Source organism: Lycorma delicatula, chromosome 7 (assembly GCF_047948215.1).
Source record: "Lycorma delicatula isolate Av1 chromosome 7, ASM4794821v1, whole genome shotgun sequence".
Taxonomy (NCBI): domain Eukaryota; kingdom Metazoa; phylum Arthropoda; class Insecta; order Hemiptera; family Fulgoridae; genus Lycorma; species Lycorma delicatula.
Genome location: NC_134461.1, coordinates 21048927 through 21074873, shown reverse-complemented (window position 1 = coordinate 21074873; position 25947 = coordinate 21048927). Strand labels below are relative to the sequence as shown.

At 29.1% G+C, this 25947-nt stretch overlaps 2 protein-coding genes across 5 annotated transcripts in view; one reads left to right on the top strand and one right to left on the bottom strand.

Moving 5' to 3' along the window:
• Positions 1-22959, bottom strand: part of LOC142327333 (protein SLC31A2-like) — a 39233-nt gene extending 16274 nt beyond the window's left edge. Inside the window, exons 1-4 of one of the 4 annotated variants that reach the window (XR_012756959.1) lie at positions 22625-22958; positions 14557-14758; positions 11981-12198; positions 5112-5842 (exon numbers count right to left, since the gene is read on the bottom strand). Coding sequence is in view for 3 of the 4 variants with exons in the window: in XM_075370277.1 (XP_075226392.1) it covers positions 9857-9867; positions 11981-12198; positions 14557-14758; positions 22625-22700 (507 nt within the window). In the remaining variant the exon portion in view is untranslated. Of the gene's footprint in view, positions 1-5111; positions 5843-9787; positions 9868-11980; positions 12199-14556; positions 14759-22624 lie in introns of those variants that run through there. The other 3 variants (XM_075370277.1, XM_075370276.1, XM_075370275.1) reach the window with 3 other exon arrangements.
• A 349-nt stretch (positions 22960-23308) lies between these two features.
• On the top strand, positions 23309-25225 carry meigo (Solute carrier family 35 member B1 homolog meigo). The gene has a single exon (XM_075370528.1). The coding sequence runs from the start codon at positions 23416-23418 to the stop codon at positions 24379-24381; it is 966 nt and encodes a 321-aa protein (XP_075226643.1). The 5' UTR covers positions 23309-23415; the 3' UTR covers positions 24382-25225.
• The last annotated feature ends 722 nt before the right edge of the window (positions 25226-25947 follow it).

Sequence of the window (25947 nt, the reverse complement as noted above, 5' to 3'; positions counted from 1 at the left end):
AACTGGGTTCGTGCTGTCAACATCATTCCATGTAGTCAGCAAAAGAAGTGTGTTTAAAGTAGGTATTTATATTGTATTTTATAACATAAATGTATTCAACATATATCAAATTGTAAATATGCCCCCTAAAAAATCATGCAACTGGAACTCTTTTCAATAATTCTGGCTATGGCTGTACTGTCTCGTAGCTGACGAGTTATTGTCACTAATCACAAAAATCTGCACAGACACTAAATAACACCTTCTTTGAATGAATGCTAAGCATAAGCTAATCATAATAGACATGTTCAGGTGGTGAGGGACTGTTTTTTAGTTCCTATGCTACGCAGTGATGCTAACATATCATTCAAGATTTAAAATACAGATTGATTCAGAGAAACAGGAAATTTAAAAAATTAAATAACGTTAATGAAAAATTTTTTTTAGAAAATGCATTTTATTTCATGTAATTGTACAAATGTTGCCATTTTAGGATACATACATTTTAGTTTATTTTTTAAAGATGACATCTTGCAGGTGACCTCCTCTTCTACGCAAACACTCACGAAGTCTCTTCGTTAAATTGTTCATGGTTTGACGTAACATCTCAACTGGAACTTCCGCAATTGCTTCTCGGATCTTTGCCTTCAGTTCTTCTGTTGTAGCAGGTCTATTGTGGAACGCTTTGCTTTTAAGGTGATCCCACAAAAAGTAATCGCAAGCTGAGACATCAGGCGATCTGGGAGGCCATCTAATGTCACCATTTCGTGAAATGACACGTTGTCCAAACAATCGGCGTACAGCTGCCATAGATGTGATGTTGCTCCGTCTTGTTGAAACCAGGCTGTGTTAAGAATTGGTGGAAATCTCTTTTGTTGTTCCACAAAAAAGGTTTCAAGCACGGCTACGTAATGAGCCAACGTCACTGTAATCGCAAGACCGTTGTCATCCTCAAAAAAATAAGGGCCTATAACACTGTAAGATGACATAGCACACCACACGGTCACTTTCTGGCTGTGCAACGGACGCTGGTGTAGCTGCGTAGGATTTTCTTGTGCCCAGTATCTGAAATTTTGCTTGTTAACAAATCCACTGAGGTGGAAATGCGCTTCGTCTGACATCTACAGTTCGTGAACAAACTCTTCGTTACAATTTATCTTCTGAAGCATTACATTACAGAATTGTGCTCGCACAACTGCATCGTTCGGTTTCAGTTCCTGGACGATCTGCAACTTGTATAGATGGAATTGCAAGTCCTTCACTAACATTCTTCGAACACTTGAACTATGCACTTGTAAAGATGCTGAGAGACGACGGATTGACCGATGTGGACTTCGTGTGACAACATCTTGTAAAGCTTGAACATTCTGTGGTGTACGGACGGTTCGCTCATGGCCTGGAGGTTTCTTTTTCATTGCCGAACCAGTTTCCTCAAAATTAGATATCCATGTTTTAATTGCATGTGCTGATGGAACACGGTCGTGCCGTCCCAGATTAAAATGACGGCGAATTCTCTACGCACTTCCTCCACACTGTCATTGTTTTTTGTAAAATGCTTTGATAGCAAATGCACGTTGCACACCAATCCAAGGATCCATAACAACTAAATGGCAGGTTAGATTAGAGAGGCTGGCACCACTTATCAAGTGGTACCAATCGCCCACAGCTACAAACACAACTTTCAAAATTTCCTGTTTCTTTGAATCACCTGTATTTCTATAAGGAAAACATAAAGGAGTCTCTTTATTTAACAACTATTTAAATTTTACATCAAAATAAACTGCACAAAAAATGCCTCTTTAAGTAGTTAAAGAGGCATTTTTTGTAATCTTTTTTTAACATTTTCTTGCTTAATTTTAGCATTTTTAATTAAGTTATTCCAATCAAGAATGTACCATTTAAAAGACCTTTTATATATATCCCAATTAGCTAAATAAGAAAATTTATTATGTAATTAAAAAAAATCCTTTCAGCATGCCAGAAGACAGAGATTTCACCGGTGCTAAGTAGAGGATAAAAAAGATTTCCATTCAAATTTACTCAATATGACAATGGTTGCATGTGAAAAAAGTTTCACATGTTTAGCGTATGCCAAGCCCCATCTTCTTACAATTCCAGCAACATTTTGGTCATCCCTAGCCATAAGGGTTGGCCAATCAAAAATTGTTTCAGAGTAAAGTTTTAGGTAATGTTTAGAGGACTAACAACCACTTTAAACAGATTTGATACTGTGACTATTAAGGAAGATGATTTTTTTTATCTTCAAAACCCCATTTTTTCTCCCCCGGGCCAATGGTAGATGATATCAAAAAACTTTACTTAGTTCTAGGCCCTTATCCAAAGAATAGCAGGACCTTTAAACGAATTCAATATTTTACTTAATAAGAAAGTTATGGTGATATTTTCTTTTTTTTGAAAAAAAGCCCACCATGGTTTGATCTTGCCTATTAACGAACTTGATTGAGATTTTGGGTCGTTGTATATTAGGTATCAATTTGAAAGTGACTGGTGCAAAATTAAAACAGTTATTGTGTCCACAAGAAAGTGAAATGTATGTATAAACTTTGAACTGACAGTTTTGGAGTCTGGGAGATGTGAAATGCGAAGATGTCAAAATTTTCCGGAAGTCGAATCATGGTACCCATTACAATACATAGCTTTCTTATGAAATCTACCTAAAAACCTATATTACACAGCATTTTTTACATTATTTCACCAAAAAAAATGTGAGTAAATATTTATTACTTAACATGATATTCAGAAACTCTCACATAGAAACTGTACACAACACTATCTTCAAACCAGCAGTACAAGAATAATGAAATATACATACTATCACATTTACAACATTTTATTTTACTATTTTACAAAGAGACTAGAAAAGTCCTATTATTTTAAGTTTAGCATAACATCTTAAAAAATTAATTAATATCATTAAATAAAATTTCTTTTTGGTTATTTCTTTATTTAAGAAATAATATAAAGTATGATTATTAATACTTATATGAAAATTTTGGTAAATACTCGTGGATTTTTTTTTTTATTAGAATAGTAACTGAGTAAGAAATATAAGTTAAACAAAATTAATTAACTTAATTAAACTTGATGACTTAATTAAACTTGGTGACAAACTTAATTAATTCTGATGAGATAGTACACCATAGTAAACTAATAAATGTAATGTTCATTAATAAATAATCAACTAAAAATTGAATCAATATTAATTATGTCAATATACTTAAAAAAAAGGACTAAAAATAATAACTGTGTTAAGTTTTTGTGCTGTATAAGTATAAAAAAATTACACACACAGCTAATTAAGTACTTAGAAAAATGTTACAATGGCCTACATAAAAAAAACCTTGACAACTGTTCATACCTATTATAACAACACTCATTTTTAAAGGTGCTGAAGGACAACAGAAATGTGTGGTAATGATCCTAGGAAACTGAAGGTTATAAAATAATAGCAAATCCCAATAACCAATATTTCATTTAATCTAATGATTTTTGTACATAAACTACAAATATAATATAAAATGTTATTGATTTTATTGTAATTTTTTCACAGAAAACCCCATCCCTACTGATGAGGAATTTGATCAAATTAATGAAATGAAGATTAGAAGTTTTCTTCTACAGTAAATCCCTGTTAACTAAATTGCAATTGGTGTCAGTTAACCAAAAAGTTTAATTAAACCAGAGACTTACTTCCCTGTAAATAACCATAAGAATAAATAATTTTCTGTGAATTATTAAAATGATAGTAATTTAAGGTAACTCATGTAGATGGTTAATTAACATTATCTTCAACACAAATCAAATAAAATTTTAACTATTATTCTGGCCTATTTACTTGCAGACATTGTCTGATTTTTTAAATCCTTATGATAAGAAAATCACAAAATTTTTATTTAAATACATGTTTGTAATTGGTCATGTTATACCTTAAGCAACAAATATAATTAACATATACAATTACAAATTAATTCTACTGAATTTGGTAAATTTTTGTTTAAAAATTTATATGATTTTAGTTTATTTTGCCATTGAAACACTTTACTTTTGCCATACAGTCTCTCCATTTTTAACTTTTATTACATTAAAAAATTTATTACAATGCCCATCTCCATGGTGAAGTGAAAGTTTCTCTCCCTTTCGTTCAGAAGTACTGGATTCGCATCCTGGTCAGGCATAACATATTTCATATGCTACAGAATTTCATTTTTATATTCCCGCACACAAGCTTCAAAGCTTCAGTGGCAAAATAATTCATCCAGAAAAAATCCATCAGGTTGCTTATCCAACAACAATTGACATCAAAAATATTTTTCAACTCTGTATGCTGAACTCATTTCCATCTCTGCTTTCATCTTCAACACTGGTGTAATCTTCTGGTCTGATCTTTTCCAAAACTTCTACTTTTTTAATTGACAATTCATCACTTGGCACTCTACTCTATTACATAACAGAACTTATTTAACATAAAGCCCTTAATAATTGATTAATTACATTCAGTACTAAGTAATTAAACAACTATAAATTATTGTTTACAATAATATTAATGATCATACACTGCACTATAAGGATTATCTCACTGGTTAACTAAGGTTAACTTAATGAGTTGGTTAATAGGAGTCAGTTACTATGATACAATGTAGAAATTTGTTAAAAAGGGAATATACAAAAAATCATCTTTGAAGGTTACATTCATGCATATATAACAAACAAGTATAAAAATCATTCAAAAAGGGTGTAAAAAACTTACAATCTTGTGTTAACATTATTTGTGAATGGGTATTGAGATAAAAAATTTAGCTAAATAAAAATTTATTAGTTAAAATGAGACAGTTTTTCACAGCCCATTAAAACTTAAAATTAGTATGAAAAAATTTATGAATTTTATTTTAAACAACTATAAATATATTTATACTACATAACATTTTTTGTTTTGGGAAGATTTATTGTATATGTTAAGATTTTATAACTAATAATAATAATAGATTTTATAATTGATACTATTCTTATTATAATATTACTCTTAAAATAAGTACAGATTGTTTCACTAATGAATATATTTATTAAAAAATGTCTTAAAACAATATCATAAACTTCCAAGAATGTATACTCACAGAACAAAGACTTTTAAAGTAAACATTATTTATGGTTTCAGTTAATTTAATTTTTTATAGTTTTTGTTATATCATTATAGACAGAACTATATATTTATTTTTTCTAAATTCAGTTATATAGTATCATAATTCTTCTTTTCATAAATTTGATCCATTCTTGACACTGACATCTGTGTTTGGATGATTTACTTAACTCGCAACTCAAATTTCAATCTCATTGATCTAAAAAAGCTATTTTTTGACAATATCTTTAAATAATACTGTCACATATTTTCCAACTCTGTAGTTTTCTAGCTACTGCCAGGTCAGAGAGTAAATGTATAGATTAGAAACTGCAATCACAGCTATTGGTTTGCAGGCCCGATGTAATGCAATGTAAGTGTAATCCAAATAAGAAATTACAGATTCACTTTCTTTATTAGTGTAGAGCAAGCTTTCAGATATAGTATTTTTATGAAAGATGGCGGCTTCAGGTTCCTTAAAAAATACCCAAGCTATATTTAAAATGTATTTATCCAGTTTTTTATTTTTTTTATAATTTCAACTCGTTCTTCATTTTCATCCTGGTCAAGAACAGGAACAAAGAAATACTGTCATTAATGCATTTCCTTTCTCTTATTATTACTTATATCAGACTTCATTTTTTGATGTGTCAGAATCTGTTGACACATCATTTCACTCTCTGATTCAACTACTGAATTTTCATCTTCAGGTTGTTCTATTTTTTTTTTCTGAAAAAAAAAATATACAAAAATGTAAAAGTCACCAAAATATATGATGATGCAACTTTATTGACTTTTGATCCATTGATCTCTCATTTGTGAACTAACAATTTATACATAGTATGTTATATATACACCATACATATACATAGACATATACACATGTACATACATATACATAGTATGTCATACATACACCAATACGATTAATTTTTTAATTAGAACCCAGCCATAAACTACAACCAGGAAAAAGACCAAAAGAGTATCTTCTGACTCTCTCAGTTGCATTTTATAAGAACATAAGATTATATATACCTCCATACTAGAGTGGTTCTATATTAAATTTCCAAGACTTAATATCATCTACATCTTGGTGGGCTTGGCAGGCTTATGTGCAGTATATTAAATTATAAGAAATAGATTTAGATAAGGAAGGCAATAAGAAATCACTTTCCAAATTACTCTGAAAATGTCACAGCAAGATGGCTTAACATGATGGGAATGTCTACACTACACTATTTTTGGAAACAAGTTGTGTTTTGTGTCAAGTTCCTACACCAATTTGATATGGTAAATAACAGAAAGAATTATTTTTTGCAGCATAATAAGCTAACAGTTTAACACTATTAATACGTTTATGCTACTTTTTACCTGTAACCAATAAAAAATTATAAAACAAAAAATGTGAATTTTAGTTAATTTTGCATTCCAAATATTCTGGTTCTGACAAAAAAAAATTCCTCAAAAGATTTTCAACTGACTTTTGCTTTATGCTTTAACTTAGATAAATTTCAATCTTTCACGATAATATAAAAAAAAAAAAAAAATATTACTACTAATCCTTTTCCAATAATTAATGCAGATTTATATTAATTAGTTCTGTCTTAAAAAAAAATCCATCGTAGTCAGGAAATTTTTACGAGAAAGAAAAGAGATATATTGTTTTGAGATGAGGCAGTTTTGTTAAATAATGTGAGTGAGAATCTACAACCCTTTTATGATTTTATACCCTTTTACTTAATTTTTTTTCTAAGAAATTCATATTGTTCCACTCAAAAGAAGTTTCTGAGATTTTAATTTCTGTAAAATATATTTGAATAAAATACTCCAGATTTTAAAAAATGATGGACAACATTCATATTCAAAATGACTTTTATATACAGCAGTTTTTTGGAATTTTTTTTTACAAAACTAAAGATACTAGTTCTGTTGGCAGCATTCAACTACCTATTTTTTTTGTCTCAATTTCATCAATTCAGTAGGCCTAACAATACCACAGTATACAGAATCTAAATCAACTATCAGTATACAACATAACTTTATGGGAACAAAAGATATTTAAAAAAAATAATGTCATGGTACAATACTTAAAGCAAGAGAAAATGTAGAAAAATGAAATTTACCTAGGCAGCCAATGTTAACTACTGTTAAGTACACTGTAACACTCATTTGTTAATCATGCATAAGTCTAGAAAACGATTTTCTCATTGAAATCTGAATCTTGATGTATCATAGACAAATATCATAACTAATTAAAATTATTTGCACACAATTTTTAGATCACTCATAAACTATTAATCTGATGATTCCTAGAACACCTGTCAAAATTTCACAGTATTCTTATTATGATTATGTGATCAGACAATATTTTTTAATTCTCTTGTTTTTTCTGATAAGCTAAATTTCACATCAACGGTTGTTATATAAATTTTATAATTTTTCTGATTAACACAACAAAACCACCCAATCAGGTAAATGAATCTGAAGACATTCATTACTCCACAAGTTTAATGCTGGTGTATAAAGTACTTTATAAAGAATCCGGTATTATTTCTTTTCTTTGAAGAAAAAAAGACACCGGTAACCACAATCTAGATATGTTTGAATTATATTTTTTCATAATATGACCAAACTAAAGAGAAAGAAAAAATATTTTCATGTCATTTTTAGAACATAGTGTCTACTTTAATAATAAACTTAAAATATCAACTGCACTGAATGAGACATTGACTAATAGATGAAGAGGTTAAGGAGAATCTCTAGATCTGTTAGAAATCTAAGTTTAACACTAACAGAGTTTAGAAATTTAAAAGATACTTGAAAAAATGTCAATACTGTTGTTATTGTTAAAAAGGAAATTATTCAGCATGCTTGGTTGGAATTGAATACTAGTTTGGCATCCGTCAAATGATCAACAGGATCCAAAAGTCAGAGGATTAGATAAAATTGCACATTACTAACATTCCTGATCTCTTCTACCATTTATAAACACCTGACATATGAATATTGCCATTTACAAAACCTAGTTTTGGAATAAATTATTTCTTATATACTATTTGTTAACATTTACTACAAAAATTAAAAACTGAGCGACATTCAAGAAACTAAATGATTGAAAGTAACATACAGTTAACTGATATCTTCCCACATATACGAGGTATGTGAGAAAAGTAATGAGACTGACTTTTTACTTACCAAAGTTTTTATTTTTTTTCAAACAACAATATTATCCCCTTCAAAGTAGTTCCCTTGGGCGGCTATACACCAGCGTAGTCGTTGTTCCCACTCCTGGTAGCAGCACTGAAAGGCTTCAACTGGTATGGCTAATAACTGGTCGGTCACAGTCTTTTGAATGTTCTACACAGTTTCCAAATGAAGTCTTTTTAAGACATGTTTCACTTTTGGGAAAAGAAAAAACTCACAAGGACTCAAATCAGGTGAATAGGGGGGTTGAGGAACCGTAGGAATGGGTTTTCAGGTCAAAAATTCCTTGATGGAAATTGCCGTGTGACACAGGGTTTGCTCACATGAATCACTCTTTTCCTGAGCCTTTCAAGGACATCTTTGTAAAGCACTTGGTTGACAGTTTGTCCTGGAGAAACAAATACTTTATGCACGATACCCTTACTGTCAAAAAAGCAAATCAGCATGGTTTTGATCTTTGATTTGCTCATTCGACAGTTTTTCGGTCGAGGAGATGACGGAGTGTGCCACTCTTCGCTTTGCCACTTTGTTTCAGGATCGTACTCAAATATCCAGGATTCATCACCTGTGATCACACGACTGAAGAATTCTTGGTCGTTGTCAATCCTCTCAAGTTCAACGCACACCTTTTTCGATTGTCCTTCTGTTCCATTGTGAGGTTTTTTGGCACCAATTTGGCACAAACCTTTTGATGTACGGTGAAAGTGTTTAAATTTAATTGTTCACTCATCATCCTTATTGTTAAAGAACGGTCTGATCTCACAAGAACCCTCACACGCTCAACATTTTCGTCAGATTTTGAAGTTGAAGGTCTCCCTGAGCGTGGTTGATCCTCAACGTGTTCTCAGCCTTCCAAAAATGATTTGTGCCAGCGGAAAACTTCAGCTCTTGATAAGCAATGTTCCCCATAGGCCTGTTTAACTTTTCAAAGGTCACACTCGCAGATTCCCCAAGTTTAACACAAAACGTGATTGCACAACATTGCTCTAAATTCTGATGCTCCATTTTCGTAACACAACTTCACTGATGGCACTATCAAAAATAATGTGTTGGCTGAACGGAGTTGAAACTTGTACTGAGCATGTGGAAGGGATGAACAAACCGATATAGTACAGACCGGTAGACACACCGTTGCCAGATCACTCGCAGTGATACCAATCTCATTACTTTTCTCACACACCTCGTATATAGTTTTAAAAAACGTTAATGAAAATATAACATTTGTAAATTCTCCGTGATTAGTTTCTGAAATATTACAAAAAAATAGACCGAAATAGATTTTAAACTAGTTTGATTATTTACTATAAAAAGTCTCTTTATACATTATATATATATAAAAGAATTTATAAATACTATATAAAGTTATATAATTATGTATATATACATAAAGAATTACCTATTACCTATATAATTATAATTACCTATTTTTTCATGCAAAATACAAAAAAAAAACAGAAAAAGGAAACTAACCATTATTCACATCGAGATTCTCTGATATGAAGGCACCAGTAACAATCACAGTATGGTCATACTTCTTAACTATCTTCTTTCTTCAATCAATCAATCAATCAAGAATAATACAGTTGTAATCCCAGTACTTAAATATGATGTTTATGATTCAAATTAAAATAAATCATGTATTTATACATTTCACTAATAAAAATGTAACAAACTGTTAACATAATAATGCTTATCATTACATTGGTAGGTTGAAACAATAAGTATTGGCCAGATATGATGAAATATCAAAAACTGACATGTGGGTCAATTCATTGAAATATAATTTAAGTAAAATAAAAATAAAAATAAAAATAATTTAAAATAAAATCTGTTAAAAACCAGTCTTCAAATCCATTAAAGCATAGAGCTATATCAGGATTAGAATAGTGGTTTACAGGGTCTTTTCAAGAGATACTTTTCAAAGTTAACTGCTTGCTACATACACACACTAATCACTGCCTCAACATAAACATGCAGAGAATAAACACATCTCTTGATTCTACACTTTAAATGAAAGCAACATTATCTTCATCTGAAAAATTACATATTTTTTACAATATCCCTATTTTATCCACTAAAGATGAAAACATATCAATCTAGAAAAAATATTAATATTAGAATTTACATCAGAAATATCTGATACGCATATGATACTAATATAATGAAAAACGGTAAGATATGGTTGAAAAATATTTTTTGTATATGCCTAACATAAAGATAAAATGCTTAAGTATAATACATTTAAGTTAAAGACTATTATGATTAGCCAAAAATAAATTATGTTTTTGTATAAAAAAAACATCTCAAAGTGATAAAATAGAAGTGTAAATATATGAATATGAATTAATTACAAAATACAATCATATATTCTATGAATCTATGAAATAACAGGTAAAATCTATGAATTATAACGGGTATAAAGATAACGAAGTAGCATCTCAGCCTTTCATCCGAAGGTCCTAGGTTAGAATCCCAGTCAGACATTGCATTTTTTCATACACTACAAATTTCCAATCTCACAGGACAAAATAACCAAAGCAGTCGATTTGTCATAAAAAAAAAAAAAAAAAAAAAAACAAAAAACAGAAAAAATGTTACAAATATCGATTGGTTACACTTACCTTCATCACCATAATGAAGTTCAAATTTTCTGTATCAATACAAACTACTGAACCAGAAATCATTTAACAGTCCTAACATTATTATTTATTTTTTACTTTTCAACTGGATCATAGATTTTTAAGTAATAACAAGCATAAATCAAAATTTAAAAAGTAAAAGCGACAAGACAATTAATTAGATTACACTTCAATATAATGTAATTATACTCAATTCCAGATCCACATCAGTACCATCTATGATCCATGACAAAGGAGGACATTGGTTTTGCACTTTGTTTTTAACAGAGCTCCTCTAAACTCTGCCTGTACTTTGTTTTTAACAGAATTCTTCTGGTCGATAGTCCATTCTGAATGCAGGATATTCAATTTTTTTCAAAGGTGTTGTGGTTGGTTTGTAATTTCCTTAATTGTACAGAAATGAAACTGTCAAAAACTTCAGTTCAAGGAGTATTGCATGTCAATGTTTGAACACAGAATGACCAGCTAAGTTTTACCCTAGTCCTTCCATGATATAACTTTTAATAAACCTATGTTACCAAGAGAATTATGGTGGAATTTATTGAATCGTTATTTATTAAAATGTCAATGCTGCTTCAAAACATTTTGGTCATTCCACAACACGTAGCTCAACAGAAGCTATAAAGGAAAAAAGTTCACAATGGTGATCATCCTGCATATATAAATTGCAAGGCATAGCATTCTTCAAGTTCAAGGAATTATTTTTTTTTTTAAATGGAAGAAGCAATCCAGGAAGCAAAACCTTCAGTATAATGTTAATTTCTTTAAAGTGAAGAAACTGTTATACGTGAAACACCTGGTAAGAAATCTTTTGCCAAGATGCAATGTCAAATCATAATATGATGTATCCTGAACTCTCAACTGTACTATAAAGCAATTATTAAAAAAAAAAAATTATCAAAGTGATGTAAATAGCATGCAACATACATTTACGCTTAGCAAGACCTTGCTCGCAATAACGAAATATACATAAAATAAAAATGTAAGATAACATATTTGAAACAACAGCACACAAAATACTTACTATTATTTTGAAGACAATGTTGACAAGGAACTTTCAACTTTGCTACACTCATTCTTGCTTGAGCACACTGGAGTCCAAACAAATAATAACCCAAACCGGCTCCTAATATCAATGCTATTGATAAAAATCCATTAAATGTCATAACAGCAAGCATCAAAATATAACCAAGAAATACTTGTCCAACATATGATGCCACTTCAAATACAAATAACAAAAATCTGAAAATATAATAAAAAATTTTCCCTTAAACATGAGTAAAACATTAAAACTTTTTAATTATTAAAAACAAATTGAAGTAGGAATTTTAATGTTTTTAATAACTTTAAAACACAAATAAAATTCAACAATTTTATCTAGTAAGACAGGCATTTTTACAGATAAGCACCATAATATTAGAGGTATCAACCATCCAAAAGAATAAAATAGACGAGGATGAAGTCCAAAATTTAATTTAAAAAAGGTAAAATTTAAATAATAAATGAAATATACACAAGTTTACTTAAAAATAATTTTTTACTATGACAAAGAACAAAAGAGTTACAAAGGGATCCCATGAAATAGCTTGGGCCAGACAGGACATAAATATAAAATACTTAGTTCAAAAAATGTATATATAAGGTGTGTGAAAAAAGTAATGAGACTGACTTTTTACTTACCAAAGTTTTTATTTTTTTCAAACAACAATATTATCCCCTTCAAAGTAGTTCCCTTGGGGAGCTATATACCGGTGGAGTCATTGTTCTCACCCCTGGTAGCAGCGCTGGAAGGCTACAATTGGTAGGGCTTTTAACTGGTCGGTCACAGTATTTTGAATGTTCTCCAGAGTTCCAAAATGACATCCTTTTAAGACATGTTTCAATTTCGGCAAAAGGAAAAAGTCACAAGGACTCAAATCAGGTGAACAAGGACTCAAATCAGGTTGAGTAACCGTAGGAATGTGTTTTGAGGTCAAAAATTCCCTGATGGGAATGGCTGTGTGACACGGGACATTGTCATGATGAAGCATCCACTTGTCTGCAATGTCTGGTCTCACACGAATTATTTTTTTCCTGAGCCTTTCAAGGACACTTTGTAAAACACTTGGTTGACAGTTTTTGTTGTAGAGGAACAAATTCTTTATGCACGATATCTCTACTGTCAAAAAAGCAAATCAGCATTGGTTTTGACCTTTGATTTGCTCATTTGACATTTTTTCAGCCGAGGAGATGACTCAAATATCCAGGATTCATCACCTGTGATCACACGATTGAAGAATTCTTGGTCATTGTCAATCCTCTCAAGAAGATCAACGCACACGCTTCTTCGATTGTCCTGTTCCGTTGTGAGGTTTTTCGGCACCAATTTCACATGTCCAAATAGTCTGTCAAAATTTGATGTATGGTGAAAGTGTTTAAATTTAACTGTTCACTCATCATCCTTATTGTTAAATGACTGTCTGATCTCACAAGAATCCTCACATGCTCAACGTTTTCGTCAGATTATGAAGTTGAATGTCTCCCTGAGCGAGCTTCATCGTGTTCTCGGCCTTCCAAAAATGATTTGTGCCAGCAGAAAACTTGTGCCCTTGATAAGCAATGTTCTCCATAGGCCTATTTCAATTTTTCAAAGGTCACACTCGCAGATTCCCCAAGTTTAACACAAAACTTGATTGCTCAACGTTGCTCTAAATTCTGATGCTCCATTTTCATAACACACAACAAAAACACAACTTCACTGATGGCTCTGTCAAAAATAATGTGTTGGCTGAACGGAGTTGAAACTCGTACTGAACATATAGAAGGGATGAACAAATCGGTCTAGCACAGACCAGTAGACACAGTGTTGCCAGATCACTCACAGTGTTACCAATCTCATTACTTTTCTCACACACCTCATATATAAAATAACAAAAAATAAGACATGAAAGGGCAGAAGGTTCCAAAGGACTTTCACCACTATTTTTGTGAAAAAATGAAGAACAAAACAGAACATACCCACCAAGGATATAAAGAGCTCATCAACATTAAATAATAATTTGCCTTGCTTGGATCCAAGGGTGCTGCAATCTCCACATTAGCAACATATTCACCATTTTTTGACATTTTCTGAAGTCTGATGAATTACATATCAGCAGCCTGTACATGGAATCTACATATAATTGTATAGGCATATCACCACTTCAACAATTTGAGATCAGTTTATTATAGCATGACCTAGTTTTGAATTCCAGAAAATATTTTAACAAAGTGGCTCTTTTCATCCTGGTATATGACAAACTATAATCTTAATAACAAAGCAGGTAGGTTAACACCTCGCTGTTTCAACTGAGTGCAAAACTAAGTGCCAGATTTTAAGTGTAATATTCTGACTGTTTATCCTTAACCGACTGACTTTTCAGTCATTCATAAAAGATATCAGGAAACAATGTCATATGATATTCATAATTTTTATATTTATTATCAAATATATATAAATCCATTTTAGGAGTAGTATTAGATACCCCAAACACCTACCCAAGTTACATAGTTGTAGATATGCAACCACAGTTGCAAAAAAGAAAATTATAATAGTGCAAAAATAATATTGATATTACTTGCCTGCTTTTATTAACAGTAACCTTTTCATCAGACATACTACTGTTACGCAATAAACTAGATTGATCACTATTAACACAAAATATACTCAATTTAGTTGGCGAAAATAGTAATAATGATTTTAATTTTATTGTTATTTGACATAGTTTCACTGCTTCAAATAATGCTGCACACATTGTCAAAATAACGCAGACCAACACACAACCTAAAATAAAAAAATGAGATGCAAACAGTTATTCACTGAAAAATTGCAGCAATAGATTACTTATAAAGTATCCAGAGAAGATTCTGCAAAGTTTCATAGGTGTATTTCTTTCATTAAAATAATTAAAAAAAGTTCATATAAAGTTGTCTGAAAACAGCTTCTTCAGTGAGTTACAGGTAGTGAAAGATTTTACCTTGACTTCTGCTCCTACATTGAAATGAAGCCCTACTGAAATTTAAGTAATGTAAATTAAGAGGCAAATTTAATCGTTTATGTTTTGGCCTGAAACATTTTTAAAAATGGGTCCCAGAACTCTATCACCATTATGTCTATGAAATGGGGCATAATAAGAAAACTGAGTTAAACAGTGTTTTAGCTTTGACATAAAATAACTAATTGCTGATAAAACTTAAATTGATAAGAGAATTTAATTCTAAAAAAATTATTTACCAGCAACATCCTACAATAGCAATTTAGCTGTACTGTCCATGTAAAGCAATAACAGAAAAATTACACTAATATGCATTTGTCTGCCTGCAGTATCATGTTATTTCTTAGCACCTTCCCAAAATTTCAGTAGGGCTTCATTTCAGTGGAGGAGCAGAAATCAGGGTGAAATCTTTCACTATCTGTAACTTGGACTCATATTTATAAGAACTTTTTTCATTAATTTACAAGAGAAATTTGCCTACTAAGTTTTGCAGTATCATTCCAAGTCACTCTGTATATATGGTTGCATTTATAACTTCAATAAACGATGAAATAAACTTTTTACTGATACTGCATTTTCTCTCCGAATTATGATAATCTATCCATAATTTGTGCATTATACTTGTTGAATTACATAACTCAGACCTTTTTATATCATAACATTGATTCACGGATATTAATTATGAACACAATTAGTCATATTTCAAGTGTATTCTTTATTAATAATTACATGTTTTAAGTTAATACCTGTAGATGTTACTGTTCATGTCTGGGTAGTTCCATATCTAATGAATAACAGAATACAATAGTAACAGCTGGGTAATCACACCAGCAACATAATAAAACTTGTTTATATTTATTGAAAAGAATAGTAAACTTCTTAATATTAAAAATAAAGAAGGAAGGAAAACATACGGGACTGACCATACTGCCCACCAAAAAATCATATGATTTTTTCCTTAGTCATACTATAATCAAAATTTACAAGTAATATCAATGCTAACAATATCAACAATTTTTGAATTGCAATTAAAATAATATAACTGTACACATATATATACATATATAAGTTATATATATATATAACTGTATATATATATATATATATATATCATACAATGTAGACAATGTGGTAACATAAAATAAGCTATACACTACCACATATTAATAAACAAATTACAATTAACAACAAATATAATATCATGAAACTGTACATAACCTATAAAATCATAATGTTACAAAGTGCATACTGTCACCATATCAAAATGGAAATAAATGCCTAAATTCAAGTTTAGACCAAATTGCGATCACTCACAAATATACAATAGTATGCAACAGTTATCTAATTATATAATAAATCATAAGTTCAAAACATATAACTAATTACATTCAATTATTTAAATATACAATGAATCACAAGATTACAATCAATTATACAATAAATGATAAAGCTCATATATATATTACATTAGTTTATGTAATAGTCGTAAGTAACTGCATGACTCAATAGTCCGATTATCATAATATGTACCAAGCACTGCACGAATCTAGGATTTCTTTATAATGTTGTTCGTGATGCCTTATGATGTATCCATTAGTCAGAACAATCATGTAGCCAACAGAAATTATATGTACATTAAGTAGGGTAAACTAAACCTCTAGACTGATTGTACCTGGCATCAGCATATTTAATTGCACTCTTCCATGAATCATCAAATGGGAATGAGAGTGATGTATGGTTTAATCAAAGCCTCAGACTTCTCTGCCTGCCATAACAAATTATTAAGGCTATTGCGCAAGAAGAAAATGTTGGTGAAGGAATTATTCGAGAAAGTGGTAGCTGACCATCTGTAAATTTATCCAAAGTGAAATGACAGAAATAAGATAATGCTCTGTAAAAGACATCAGCCTCTATCAATTCATCAACTGATAAACATGTCTCCTGAAACTGAAATCCAATTTCAAGATTGCACTTTATAGTATTTTTTTTATTTGGTATTACAGTAAGTACACAAAATATAATACAAATTTCATTCTTTGAATCAGAAGAACTTCTATCTATTAATTTGTTGCGAATAAATATATTTAAATACTTAAATGGAATCAAATCAAATATATATAAAATCTCAAATTAGAAAACAGATCATTAATCAATTGTACAGAATTAAATTCAGCTATACTATACATTTAAAACAACGAATCTTGATTTAACAATAGCAAGGAAGAATCTATGAACAATCAAATGAATCTAGCCGATCTATTAAGTCTTGATGTAAAAATCTTTAATTATACATTTTATTAATGCATTCATTAAACTTCCAGTGAAATAAACGCTGTTGTCAGTTCATCAAATTCATTCAGTTTCATGGTGTGACTGCAACATCATATTTATGACATTTTTTGTTATTGCATCAAGTATCTAATTTATCATTATCTGGAGCTCGTTTAATACAATGTAATGAACTAATTACCTTATATAATCTTAATTAAATTTATTGAATATATTTGTCGTGAATGATTTGTTAATATTATATTTATTAATTCCTCCATTTAATAACCTTTTGTTTATGTCTAAGTTGTTGAAATGTATTAATACCATTAGTAATAGTAGAAGTAGCTATATTTAAAATAGCATTTACTGTTATTGTGAATAACACTGCAATAGAAGTAGTATTTTTCTTAATAGAAACATATGGTATCTGTTGATATTTTTCCTATTATCTTTAAATATATGTGAATTCCAATTTTTCATGTATTCTTAAAATTGTTTTTATACATTTCTTTCTTTTTATATTAGAAGGTAATTAAGTGAATTATCTCTTTTGCAATGACGCTGTATATGCTTAGTAAGTTGATCTTCAGAAAGAAATAATGAAGAACATAATTAACACTAATTAAAGATGGTTCAATTAAATTTAGACTGAGATTCCATCTTGAGAAATAATTTCTGAAACAATGTCTTGTAATCATCTTAAGTGAATAATTCATTCAAATAGTTTTGAGACAGTTCCTTATGATTTAACAATTTATTAGAATGTTTTCTTGTGTAAATAAATTGCATTTTTATTTTGAAACAGTAACATAGTTGGCATTCAATATATACTCATACTGTTGTCAACCAGATTGTTTGTGGATAAACATTGCTAACTTCATCATTGCACGTGATGAATCGTCAATCATGATGATTTCATTAATGCTTTCTTTCTAAAGTCATTTTTCTATCTTATCTTATTATTATTATTCACCAGGTAATCTGACCTAGTATTTTTAATGTTTTATTATAACATCGGAATCAGTATTCTCTATCAAATGATTTACTAATTGTTTCATCAGTTGTTTATCAATTTATTCAGCATTTTTATCCTCATAGATCAGGTCCTCATCATTATTCATGATGATTAACATTATCCAAAATATCAGAGTTAGTTAACTGTTACTAAATGATTTAGATGGAATTGTTGCTGTGCTTACTTAATTGCTGAAAGATTTAAAAATTTTACATTTTTCTTTGTCAATCATTTCATTAGCTCAATTGAATGAATCCAAGATTAAATTAACTTCTTTAAAAGTGCCTGATATTCATGGAATTATTTTCATTACATTCTAAATTATATAAATTACATTTATCAATTAATTTACTATTAGAATTGTTTAAAGAATGTTCAAATTTTTATTATTAGTGTAATTTTTCATTATTATTGTAAATAAAATTTCTAACACTGATTTTTCAATATCTTTATCATGTATATTAAATAATGTATTAATAATATTCTCATCTGTAAGTAATACTGGACTATTGCCTTTATTAAATGTTTCATGCATACAACAAGACGCAATTCAATATTTTACTTTAACAATGAAAATATGTACCTTGACTATATAATCAACTTATTATGGTAAATTGTTGATGAACCAAATCTGGAAACTACTGGCAGTATCTGAGCTAAAATTTAAAAGATCTTGGTGTTCATAATTAACTTTTTTTTCCATTGGCTGGAGGACCAAAAATAAAATATGTTGAATCACATAACTCAACCTTTTTAGATCATAACACTGATTCACTGATATTAATTAAGAACACACTTAAGTCATATTTCAAGTATATTCTTCATTAACAATTACATGTTTTAAGTGTAATACCTGTAAATACTGTTCATGTCTGTGTAGTTCCATATCTAAATAATAACTGAATACAATAATACAAATAAGCATAACTAAATATAAACAGCTGGGTAATCACACCAGCAACATAATAACAAAATTCTTTATATTTATATAAAATAATAGTAAACATCTTAATATTAAACATAAAGAGGAAAGGAAAGCATACAGGACTGACCAATACTTAAAAATAAAATAATGTAAGAGTATATGAAAATTTTAGTTTAAAAAAATCAAATTACGTAATGAATAAAATAATAAAATTAAAGTTAGGTACAAAAAAACTTAATTTCAGACCAAATAGAAAAATAAATAATACAGCAAAATCTTATATGTAACATAAATGAAATCCATCTTAAAGAATAATTCATCACTAATTTCCCAGATAGAAGGTATTTGGCACAGAAATTCTGTAATCGGTATTTAAGAAAAGTAAGAAAAAATTACCTTAAAAACTAATAACAATTTTAAATTAATTTGGATTGAATAAGAAGATATGGAAATGTTGAAAGTTGGGATAAAAGTTCTTTTTATGTACAACAGAAAATAGATTAGAATTTAGATACTATTATTAAAGGAAACTTTTTTCTTCATTCACCCCTAAGGGAACTGATTTTTTAAAAACTAGCACATTTCCTTTAACTTTAACTTATATGAAACACAGAAATTTGTGAGCAATATTTACTATAATAATAATCAATCATATTTTTACTCTAAATTTATGAATTTCCTTTCAAAGCAACCCAAAAGATGAATAAAAAGGATTCTTATCTGATTATTATTATTATCTGATATTATGTACCTGCAGTGAACCTTGGAATTTAGTGCTGTTGATAACTTTTATAATCTGTAAAAGTGTAGCTTTCTCTTTAAAATATCCCTAAACTTAAAATAAAAGTTCAAAGTCTGATTACGGAAGGATTTCTTACGTGGATGGATTGGATAGTTCTTACATATTTTTTAATCCAAAATGAGCCTTGCTATATATCACCCCAAGAATGAGTAAAATCTTTAAAGGTTTATGTTTATTTTTGAGTTTGTTATACAACATTATATTTGTTGTACAATAACTGTATTGATTCTTATTTTATCTACTGTTAAGGATACATACTCATATTTTAGTTATGCTACAATGATCTAAATGAACTTTCTTTATCCCAAGATCCCTTTCTTTAGATTGTTTTTATTCACACTTAAACAAGATTTAAGTAAATTTCAAGTAATTATACTGAGAGGCAAGTATAAAAATGTGGTCATGAGGTCATGTTAGTATCTGTGTTTGTGGTATGCGAGTGTGGATATCTGAATACACTTTTTAATTAATAAAATCTTTTTTATTAATAATACCATGCTTTTTTTGTTTTTACAACATAATTTAGTATTTATTACTAATTTCAGATAATTATTTTTTATTATTCATAATTTGCTCTTCCTACTTTGGAAAGTTTCAATTACATTTTTTACATATTTAATTTTATATAGCAAAGCAAGAGGTAGGTTTTTTATGAATAAACAATTAAACAAAAACTAATAACCCAAGAAAAGGAAATGCTTATTACAGTAATAATTAAGTTGTTAATTTAGACTTAACAGGGCCACTCAAATTACTATTAAGGGATTGAAACCATGAAAGCAATAAAGATTAAATAAACAGATACAAGATCAGAGTGCGTCAAAATATAAACAACTAATTTTACCTAAATTCCTGTAGTGAGTAAGGTGTGCCTTTAGGATAGTAAAAAGAAGATGTATTTCCTTCTGATAACTTGAAATGAAATTGTAAAATAAAGTGAAGTTCAGAATGAATAACACACTTGTGGATGAATTCTAAAATTTAATTTTAAAACAGATAAAGCAGCACAACAGTTGATAAAAACTAATAACTGCAGTAAGTGTGGAAAAAAACATAATAATGAGAGGTTGAATAAGAAACACATTATACAATCATACTAAAACTACCATGCAACACACACACAGTTTACTTCAGAGGTGTCCTGAACTAAACAGCAACAAGGAACAGTGTGAAGTAAAAGACTGCACTAAAGAAGTATCTAAGTGTAATCATTCAGAAATCACACAAAAACAAGCATGAATTTGGGTAAGTATAGATTCCCTTAAATGTTGTTTGTATTTCTGACATTTTTAACAGAAAATAAAAATTTAGCATCAATCCTAAGTACAAAATCCCAATTAAAATATTAGGGATTTCATTTTTAATTAACAGTAACAGAATTAAACTGGAAAAGATGGTTTCATATTTCCAGATAATATTCTAAAAATAGTGGAAAATTGATAATATTCTAAAAGTGGTGGAAAATTCTAATAAAAACATTATACGAAAGACAATGCACTACAGATAAAATTTCTAACGGACTTGACTCTATGAATATTCTCCTTGTGGCTTCATTTACAATAAAATTTCCTCAAAACTCTACCTTGTTCAATTTCATTGCCATTTTGTAACATAGAGAAGAGCTCTACCACAATGAGAATTTTTAAACGGGAAATTTTGAAGTATGGAGAATTTAGTAAAAAGATTTCCTACAATTTGTACTGACATAAACACATAATTTTTGCATCATTCCTGGGTATCAAGCCTGGGAATTTTCTGTTCTGCAAGTAGACAAGTAGTATTTCATACTAATGTAATAGTAAGTACTTATTTTTAAAAAGGAAACAGACAAGATATGTAAAGGTATCAAGCATGAAAATAAACAGATTTCATCATGCATGATAGACCCCACAACATAGTTTAGCAAGTGAAAGTTAAAAATTCACAAACCCAAGATAATAGTTTTCATTTAACAGTGGAACTATGAATGAATAATTGTTTAATTGGATCTACAAAAAATAAATGTGAAAAAAATTTGATTAAAATGACACTAATTTATTGTGGAATTTATGACATTAAGTGATTCAATAAACTAAAACTGAGAAGTGGTGATATTTAAATTTTAACAATTTAACAATAAAATCTTTTATGAAATATTCAATAACATTAAAAGTTTTCATAAAACTGTGGGGCAGCCTGTTATACTGAGATGAATAAAACCAATTTAGGTACAAAATAAATCCCTACTTATCTCAATTTATTTACTCAGTAATGTATGCAGGGAAGAAGTCAATTTACTACAAACAATTCTCATAAACAATAATATAACAGTACCTATTAATTTAATAGAATGAATACAAAGAATGATTTCACAAATCCACTCTTCATTGTTTGGATTCCAATTAACTAAATCTATTTATTTAAAAATGCTACATGCCTACTGTGAAACGACGTTAGTAATTCTGTTCACATGAGTAAGCAAATAGGTTAGACAAACTTCGTAAGAAATAAAAATAACAATTTCTCAACGAAACTACAATAAAAATAAATCGAACCACTCAACTATATTACCGAAATCAAAAACCTAGCAAGATTACGCAAAGTATCTTAATATAAGTCAGTTAATTCGGATTTAAACAGTAAAAATGCAAATAAATACTTACCTCCAACCGAGTTAATATTCAGTCCCTCAAACAAAAAATTCTTAATAGAATAACCAAACCAAAATGAATCGTGCATTATGTCAATATTTAATAATTAAATAAACTGAACTAAAATATTTTATTGGTTAATACGTTAAAACATTGAATTTAATCGCTCATTATGATAAAACACACTAATTGAAATCATAAATAAACAAAATACAAGATTCTCCGTAATTTTAGGATAAACGTAGCCCCATAGATCAACATTATAATAACATTTACAAAAAACAACCTACACGGTTAAAGTACACTTTCATAGATAACCACTGAAGAAACAAAAACTAAAAGCGAAAGTGATAACAACCCTGGCAGTTGACACGTTCACTAACGCCATCTGACAATTGAAGTACAATTAATATTTCATACTGTTTCAGAGAGATTGCGTGCATTCTCAACAGGCTCACAATTAACCAAAAATACTAAACGTTGTTACTATTACATTGAAACAGAAAAATGTAACTTTCTTTTAAGTTAGGGAGCACACGAAATATATTTTAAAACTTTTTCTACCTGTTTTATTAAGAAGCTAATTCGCTTCTTAAAATTAATATTTTAATTTTCAACGATCGCATTTACTTTCAAAATCTGTTTTCTTTTCATAATGTTGGAACTTTGACATCAGCTGATTATCACTGACGTGGTATTGTTTACATCGTGCTGACGTTCAGTAGCGGATAGTAGTTAACCTTATTATATTCGTAATCTTATGCTACCTGCATGAACCGTATTTATGAAGTAAACTGAGTGAAATGGAACTAAATAAAAATACGAAATTGATATTTTATGCTGTAGGTATATTTGTATGTTATTTTTATTATGCTATTATTCAAGAACGAATTACTAGAGGTAAATATGGTAAACCGGGTGAAGAAGAAAAGTTTACGTACATGCTCTCCCTGGTTTTTGTTCAGTGTGTTGTAAACTATATATATGCTAATATTTTATTGAGAACTGTTATGCCACAAGGAGAAAACTCAACAAAATCGTTTTATTATTGGTCAAGTGCCTTAACTTATTTGTTAGCTATGGTTTGTACAAATATGGCATTACAGTGGGTTAATTATCCGACTCAAGTGATTGGAAAATCGGGAAAACCGATTCCGGTGATGATTCTCGGTGTACTTTTAGGAAATAAATCGTATCCAGCTCGAAAATATTTTTTTGTGTTATTGGTTGTCATTGGCGTTGCCTTATTTATGTATAAAGATGGAAAACAGGCATCTGGTGGTGAATCAATTATTGGTTTCGGCGAAATTTTACTATTGTTATCTCTAATAATGGACGGTTTAACCGGTGCGATTCAAGAAAGAATGAGAGCAGAATATAAAACAAAATCCCTCCATATGATGTCAAGCATGAATAAATGGTCTGTAATTTTTTTGGGTATAACTGTGATCTACACCGGTGAGTTTTTTGAATTTATATTATTTGTAGATCGTCATCGTAGCTTACTATGGGAATTAGTTTCATTTTCATTGGCAAGTGCACAAGGACAAATGTTTATATTTTTAATGATAGAGCATTTTGGTCCATTACCTTGCTCTATAGTGACTACTACACGTAAATTTTTTACTGTGTTAAGTTCCATAATTTTCTTTGGAAATTCATTACTTCCAAGACAATGGTTAGCCACTATTATTGTGTTTTCAGGACTGTTTCTTGATATTTTTCATGGGAAAGGTCTCAAAGGGAGTAGTAAGCCACAAAAAAGTTAATAGAATTATAATTATTTAAGCAGATTGTTTTTTAAATCTGTGATTTTTAAAATATGTTAAAGGTATTTTACTTTAAAAGGTGTCTTCATATTGTACAAATAGTTGCACAAAGTTCATTTTTTTATTTCGTTTTATTGTTTTTTAGAAAATAATACCTCATTAAAATGTAACAAAGTTTATTAACAGTATTTTTTCTTGTTTAATCAAATTTTATTTTTATTTTACATAAATTTTATATTCAGTGTAAAAAGGTAACTACAATATGTATGACTGATTAGTGTCAAATATTAAAAATATTTCTTTTAACTTTTCTGTAGATAATAACTAAGACTTATAATACTCTAAATATATGTAACGTAATAAGTAAAATTAAATGTTGAATAATAGATGTAAATTTAGTATAATATGCTCTTAGTTGTTATTTACTTATTTATTGTCAAAAATAATTTTAAGTTTATTGTTGACTTTCAACAGTCTTCAGATCTAATATAAATGTAATATCCATTAAGTAGTAGGTTTATTTTTACTAAAGTTTAAGTTTGAAGTGATAAATATGTACAATTTATTCAATACCTTAATAGGTTCTGTGTTTTCAGTAGTGCTATTTATTTATTTATTGACGCAGAAAAATGTATGATACTGTTACTTCCTTATTTGGGTTGTATTTATTAGATTTTTTTAAAAAAGAAAAAAATATATTGTTATTAGTATTTATTGATGTATTTAAATAAAAAAAATAAAATGTGATTTATACTTGTTATGGTGTCAACATTTTACTTATAGTTATTTGTTAAATGTAACATATGTAAATTTTGGAGATTAAAGTATGTGATTTATAAAATAATATCATATCATTATAATTGATTTTAAAATCTTTCCTAATACACCAATTATCTGAATAAATTCATTTTCAAATTAAACTTAGCCTATCACTTTTTCATTAATTATTAATTCAAACATGAAATTTTTGGAAATTAAAAAAATCTGTAGAATTGATGCTATTAGGTAGCCATATCTTGGTGATATGGCCAACTAGTACAGGTGATCTGGTCAGGATGTGTTGTTAATTAGAACCTAACAACAGAATGTTGACCAATAGATGATGTACTAACTGCATTTAAATTGGTCAAGTTTGGTGCCAAATTGTCAACCATGACCGTGAGAAGGGATGTGCTAACATTTTTACTTCTCTGACACTCACTATGGCCTTAAAAGTCATGTCATTTGTTGATAGTTTATACCTGTAATTTTTATTAGATTTTCTGTAGGTAAATATGATTATTGATTTATCTATCATTATCTACATTCTATTTATTTTTTAACCTTAACATATTTACTAAAGCCTACATACTTATCTGTTTTTATTGGTTGTGCCCATTATAATAATTTTTTACCTAATATTAATTCCTGTATAACTACAACACAAAATTCATTTAACCTGGTTATATTTTAATACATATCCCATTATTATTTCTAAAAGATTCTGTTAAATTTTTTTTCTATTCATCTTGAATTTTATTGATCTACCAAATTTTCAAAATCCTTTTGTAAACCACATTTTTAAGG

Bases quoted from the DNA above. Each gene is read 5' to 3' on its own strand.
- meigo (XM_075370528.1), top strand. From the start codon at position 23,416: ATGGAACTAAATAAAAATACGAAATTGATATTTTATGCTGTAGGTATA.